The following is a 6,045-nucleotide window of genomic DNA, read 5'->3' on the forward strand; positions in this document are numbered from 1 at the left end:
CCGCAGGAGCCCGAGCAACCCTCCCGCTTCCGGAAGAAGCTGGAGAAAGACGAGAACTACATCAACACCATCCTGCACCTCGGCACCGTAAGGGCCTGCCCGCCCCTCTCCCCCCCCTCCTGCCCCCAGAGCCCCCTGCCCTCGCCCGGGCAGCGCCCTGGCCTCTGCCTGTGCTCCCCTGCAGCTGATGGAGCACTACGTCAGGCAGAACAACACCATCGACATCTACGAGGAGTACTTTGAAGAGGGTGACGCGGTGGAGCTGGAAGACCAGCCCCCCTACGCAAAAACCATCAACATCCTCAGGTAGCGCGGCCAGCCGGGCTCAGCAGGGCCACAACGAGCTGCTAAACTGCCTTTGGAGGCAAAGCAGGGGGAAAACCCGTGGGATTTAGGATAGACCTGGGTCCCTTTATGGATGGAGAGACTTGCTGCAGCCCCCCTGCTCCATCTGCTCCATCCCTCCCTGCCCAGGCACTTTGCAGAGAGGCACCACGGCCCGAGGGCAACCACAGAGCATTGAATAGTGCTTTGGTCAGGATTTAGTCTTTCTGGTGCCTCAAAGATTGTTTTCAAATGTCAGGGGCTGTTAGCTCATTTCTAGAAGTCAGATCCAGTAACTTAATTGGATTCTTAGAAATGTGTAACTGGAAAGACTTTATTAAATCATCAGCTCTTCTCCCCTCCCACCCCAAGCCCCACGAGAGTCGTTTCCTGCACTCAATGCTCCAGGGCTGCAGCTTGTTTTAATTGCAATGCCCACAGTTTCCTGTGGGAGACCATCAGCCCAGGGCGTGACAAAGCTGTTAGCAACCCACCATCTTCCTTTGATGTCCTGTTATCCAAAAGGGATCCAAACGTAGTCAAGAGGCCGGCCACACGTCTCTCCTGGAACCCCAACGCGAGCGAGAAACTGGCCGTGGCTTATTCCAACCTCCAGTTCCAGCACAGCACAAAGGACATGAGCTTTGATTCCTACATCTGGGATCTGGGTGAGGGGAAGGGAAAGCCCAGTGGTCGGTAATGCTGCTGCTGCGGAAGTTCTTTGTGCCTTCAGAGTGTGTGAGGAGGCCTCACAGCCCTGAGGGAGGGTCAGCGGGGGCTGGGTTCCTGCTCTGCCCACAGATCAATGCAGGAAAGGGGAGAGTGGGAGCTGAAAGCTGGCTGACAGGTGGGAAATCATCACTGCAATCCCAGTGCACAATTTCCTGCACCAGGCACCGGAGCCACGTGGCTCTTGGGTGGTTCTTGTTTTTGTAGGGTTGTTTCACTTGGGCTTCAGTAAGAACCAGGCAGCACAAGCCCAGGCTGAGAACTGCCCTGTTTTGCCAAAGATTCTCAAGCCTGTTGGATTTTGGAGTGAAAAACACGAAGAAGAAGGTTTGGGGCTATGGGGGTTGGGGTACCAGGGGTCTGCCCCCAGGCTGGCAGATGAGGACAGGTCAGCTCCATTGTCCTGGCAACACTGTCACCTCATCCAGCATGACCAGGAGCCAGGCATGGAGGACTGGGATGGGGGAGAGGGGGGCAGGTTTAGGGCTGCTGTTACACTTTGCTCTTTATTCATCCTTTCCTGGCAGGAAACCCCAACGAGCCAGAGATTGCTCTCTCACCATCCTCCCCTCTTGTCTCCCTGGAATACAACCCCAAAGACTCCAACATCCTGTTGGGAGGATGCTACAATGGGCAGATGGGTAAGGAAGGTGGATTAGATGTGAGGTCATGTTAATGAGGCTCCAGTTTAATTCAGCAAGAGCCTGGTTCCAGCCCTGCTGCACTCACAAAGGATGAAATGTCATTAGTGCACCCAGGGAGGTTCAGCCCCCCATCCTGGCTTGGACAGTGGGGCAGCATCTCCTCAGCAAACAAAGGAGCTGGGCAAGGGAACCAGTGCAGATCTTAACAGCTCTTCTTCCTTCCCAGCTTACTGGGACATCAGGAAAGGGGAGCTGCCCGTGGAGGTGTCCACTGTGGAGTTCAGCCACAGAGACCCCGTGTATGGAGCTCTCTGGTTGCAGTCCAAAACGGGCACTGAGTGCTTCTCAGCCTCCACTGACGGGCAGGTAACAGGCAGGGGCAGGGAAGGGTGCTGGGCACTTGGGAACAGTCCCATGGCAGCACAGGAACCAGGTCCCAGGCTGGCACCATGGACTGGCACAGGGCACTCAGCCCCCCAGAACCCTCGGCTGGGCCAGGGGCAGGCCCTGCTGCCCCCTCCTGCTGCTTGTCCCCTGCAGGTCCTGTGGTGGGATATCCGCAAGCTGTCCCAGCCCACCGAGAAGGTGATCTTGGACATCAGTGGGAGAGGGAGCCTGAGGGACTCTCTGGGTGCTGTTGCACTGGAATTCGAGCCCACCCTGGTGAGCACCCATGCTGTCAGGACCACCCTGCCTGCACACAGCCAGCACCCACAGCAGGCTGCTGTGCTGCCCCCCTGGCACACACCAGGTGGTCCCAGCCTGCTGATGGCTGCTGTCTCCTGCTCCCACCCTCAGCCCACCAAGTTCATGGTGGGCACAGAACAAGGCATCGTCCTCGCCTGCAACCGCAAGGCCAAGACACCCCAGGAAAAAATCAGCGGCACCTTCAGCGGCCACATCGGACCCATCTACGCGCTGACCAGGAACCCTTTTAACCCCAAAATCTTCCTGACAGTTGGTGGCTGGGCTGCTCGGATCTGGTCAGAGGAGATCAAGGAATCGGCAATTATGTGCACCAAGTAGGTGTGGGTGTGTATGTGCCCTGCAGAAACCCTTCCTGTTGGTGGAAGGGCATCTTTGGGGCAGACAGCCAGCGGGGGCTGGGATGGTCACCAAGGCAGAGCAGTGCTGGGATGGAGGGTGCCCAGGTCTGGGCTGGTGGCTCTAGGTGCTGTGCCATGGGGGGATGTGCTGCCCTGCAGGGGGTTGGAGGCCATGAGCCCATCCCCGCTGCCCCGGGTCTGCCGGCAGGAACCACTTCTCCTACCTGATGGACGGATGCTGGAGCACCATGAAGCCGGCCGTCTTCTTCACCGCCAGGTCGGATGGCACCCTAGATGTCTGGGACTTCCTCTTCAAGCAGAAGGACCCATGCCTCAGCCTGAAGGTTGGGTCCCTCGGCCAGGGAGGGGAGTGGGGGGGCTGCACCAGACCAGTGCCGGCAGGGGGTCTTGACATGAAGCAGGCAGAGCCCAGGGATCAAGTCCCACCCTGCCTGCGTGGATCCTGGGATAGCTCCATCAAGCAGTACTGTTCCCTGAGCTGAACCTGGGGCACAACATGCCCAAAAATGCACGTGTAGGCTCCTGTTGGTGGCAGCCACGTGGATTTGCCGGCTCATCCTGCTTGATTTCCCCTCTGGGGTGTCACTCTGGGGCTAAGTGCCACCCACCTGTCCTGCCTCCCCAGATCTGCAACGAACCCCTGGACAGTCTGCGCCTGCAGGACAACGGCTGCATCCTCGCCTGCGGCTCCCGGGTGGGCACTGTCACCCTGCTGCAGATCTGCCCTGCGCTCTGCACCCTCCACAAGAACGAGAAGAACGTGGCCAACAACGTACGTGCCCTCTGAGCCACAAAACTGCTGTGCCGGGTCACGGCAAAGCCCTCGGCACCGCCCGCGTGGGGTGCCCTGCCAGCCCCGTGCCCCTCAGTGCCCCTTCTGCTCTAGATGTTCGAGCGGGAGACAAGGAGGGAGAAGGTCCTGGAGGCCCGGTACCGGGAAAGGCGGCTGAAGGAGCGTGCCCAGTCGGAGGGTGTGGGGGCAGAGGTGGAGCAGTTCCAGCAGACCCCTGAGGAGGTGTTTATCGACACCCGCAACAAGTACTTCTCGGTCATTGAAGACGAGCTGCAGAGGAAGATGCAGGAGACAACTGTGCTGTACGAAGTGCGCCAGGACGAGGAGGGCGGAAAGGAGGAGGGTGGAAAGGTGGAGGATGAAAAGGAGGAGGATGAAAAGGAAGAGGATGAAAAGGAGGAGGAAGTAAAGGAGGAGGAAGTAAAGGAGGAAGATGTAAAGGAGGAGGATGTAAAGGAGGAGGGTGGAAAGGAAGAGGATGGAAAAGAGAAGGATGGAAAAGAGGAGGATGGAAAGGAGGAAGAGAATGCTGCCAAGGTCAGTGCCTCCAGCTTCACCTTGCTTGCCCCCCCGTTTGCCCGGGTTGCTGCTCTGTGTCTCTGGGGATGAGGCTTCTGGCCCTGATCTGGGCTGAGGTTGTGGGGTCTCTGCCTCTGTGGGGTGACAAGTTGAGGGTCCCACAGCTCCCTGACCCCACAGCTGCTCTTCCACAGGAGCCGTAGCCAAGACTGGACCAGTGGCCCGTGCAGGAACCCCCGTGTTGGCCACAGATGCTCACTGGCCCTTTGCCCTCCTGATTTATTTTCTTTCTTTGGGTTGAATAAACAGGAGCGTTTCCACGTCACGTTTCCTGTTTTGTCACCGTGGGGTTGAGCAGAGGGTGGGAAAGTCGTGTCTTCTCACTCTTAGTCTCCTCACCCCAGCCCAGGCCATGGATCAAAGCCAGCTGCTGACCACGACAAGGCACCCTGGCCTTGGGGGTGTCCCTCAGGGTGTCCCCATCCTGGTGACTGGGTTATCAGCACTGAGTAAACACCCCCCAGCCGCTGCCTTGCCTGGCAATGATTAACGAGCTGCTGGTTATGCTCACCCTGCAGCACCATGGGGACATGGCACAGGTGGCATCCCCTGTGCCAGGGTTGGGATGAGCCCCCAGCAGGATCCTTCCCCAGGCTCTGGGCAGGGGGTGAGGCTGGGCAGGAGCCAGGCACCAGTCTTGCTGCTCAGCCAAGAGCCTTCGTTAAGGGTCAGCTCTAATTGCACCAATAATTAGCGGTGGAAAGGCATCTCCCTGAGCCATGTGCTGGCTGTGCCCCGTGTGGGACAGGCCATGTTGTCACTCAGCTCATGGCACCCTGACTGTGCCCCATGACCGTGTCCACCACCCCTGCATGCAGTGCCAGCCACTGTGCCAACAGCAGCCACTGATGGGAGCACCTCAGCATCTCCAGGGGGCCAGGGCAGAGCAGGATGGGGACATCCAGCCTCCACGGTGCCTCCCAACCCAGACTAGGGCGGTCATTCAGCCCCACAACCCCCTCCCAGGAGGGCAGGGTGTCCTTGCACCCTGGCAAGGACATGAAGGCTCTAGGGGACAGGTGAGGCTGGGCAGGAGCCAGGCACCAGTCTTGCTGCTCAGCCAAGAGCCTTCGTTAAGGGTCAGCTCTAATTGCACCAATAATTAGCGGTGGAAAGGCATCTCCCTGAGCCATGTGCTGGCTGTGCCCCGTGTGGGACAGGCCATGTTGTCACTCAGCTCATGGCACCCTGACTGTGCCCCATGACCGTGTCCACCACCCCTGCATGCAGTGCCAGCCACTGTGCCAACAGGAGCCATTGATGGGAGCACCTCAGCATCTCCAGGGGCCAGGGCAGAGCAGGATGGGGACATGCAGCCTCCACGGTGCCTCCCAACCCAGACTAGGGGGGTCATTCAGCCCCACAACCCCCTCCCAGGAGGGCAGGGTGTCCTTGCACCCTGGCAAGGACATGAAGGCTCTAGGGGACAGTGAGGACCAGCAGCTGGCCGTGAGTCCTGGCCGGTGGCACAGTGTCCCCGAGGGGACCTGCTGAGTGCAGCAGGGACAGCTGGATCCTGGCACCCTCCAGCTGCACCCCCTGGGGCTGGGACACAGTGGAGCGGGGACATGAAGGGGACGGGGTGGCCAGTGTGGCTTGAACATCCTGCCACCCCACCGTGACACCTCAGGGCTTGTTCAGCAGATGCTGTTAGGACACCCTGGGGAGTTTGGGCGCCACAGCCCCCCCGGTCCCACCTCTGTGCCTCCGCGGGCTCTCCCATCGCCGAGCGGCGCCGGGTGCCAGCAGGAGGACAGGGACACGCTGCCCGGCTGTCCCTTTAAGGCCGGTCCCAGCGGTGTTCGCTTTCGTCCCAGGCAAATGAACCTCTAATTGCAGCGCCCGCCATGGGGGGGTCCCGGGGGCTGCGTCCGGGCCGCACCGCTCGGCTGCCGGACCCCGCCGCCCT

At 59.9% G+C, this 6,045-nt stretch overlaps 1 protein-coding gene across 1 annotated transcript in view; it reads left to right on the forward strand.

The window, feature by feature from the left end:
* Window positions 1-6,045, forward strand: part of DNAI2 (dynein, axonemal, intermediate chain 2) — a 12,789-nt gene that overhangs the window by 758 nt on the left and 5,986 nt on the right. Inside the window, exons 2-11 of the mRNA XM_010002808.1 lie at window positions 7-87; window positions 185-306; window positions 850-992; window positions 1,581-1,694; window positions 1,924-2,063; window positions 2,238-2,360; window positions 2,496-2,719; window positions 2,952-3,087; window positions 3,390-3,536; window positions 3,651-4,007. Coding sequence (XP_010001110.1) covers window positions 7-87; window positions 185-306; window positions 850-992; window positions 1,581-1,694; window positions 1,924-2,063; window positions 2,238-2,360; window positions 2,496-2,719; window positions 2,952-3,087; window positions 3,390-3,536; window positions 3,651-4,007 — 1,587 coding nt within the window. The remainder of the gene's footprint in view (window positions 1-6; window positions 88-184; window positions 307-849; window positions 993-1,580; window positions 1,695-1,923; window positions 2,064-2,237; window positions 2,361-2,495; window positions 2,720-2,951; window positions 3,088-3,389; window positions 3,537-3,650; window positions 4,008-6,045) is intronic.

Source organism: Chaetura pelagica, unplaced genomic scaffold (genome assembly GCF_000747805.2).
Source record: "Chaetura pelagica isolate M959 unplaced genomic scaffold, ChaPel_1.0 scaffold47, whole genome shotgun sequence".
In the NCBI taxonomy this organism is placed as follows: domain Eukaryota; kingdom Metazoa; phylum Chordata; class Aves; order Apodiformes; family Apodidae; genus Chaetura; species Chaetura pelagica.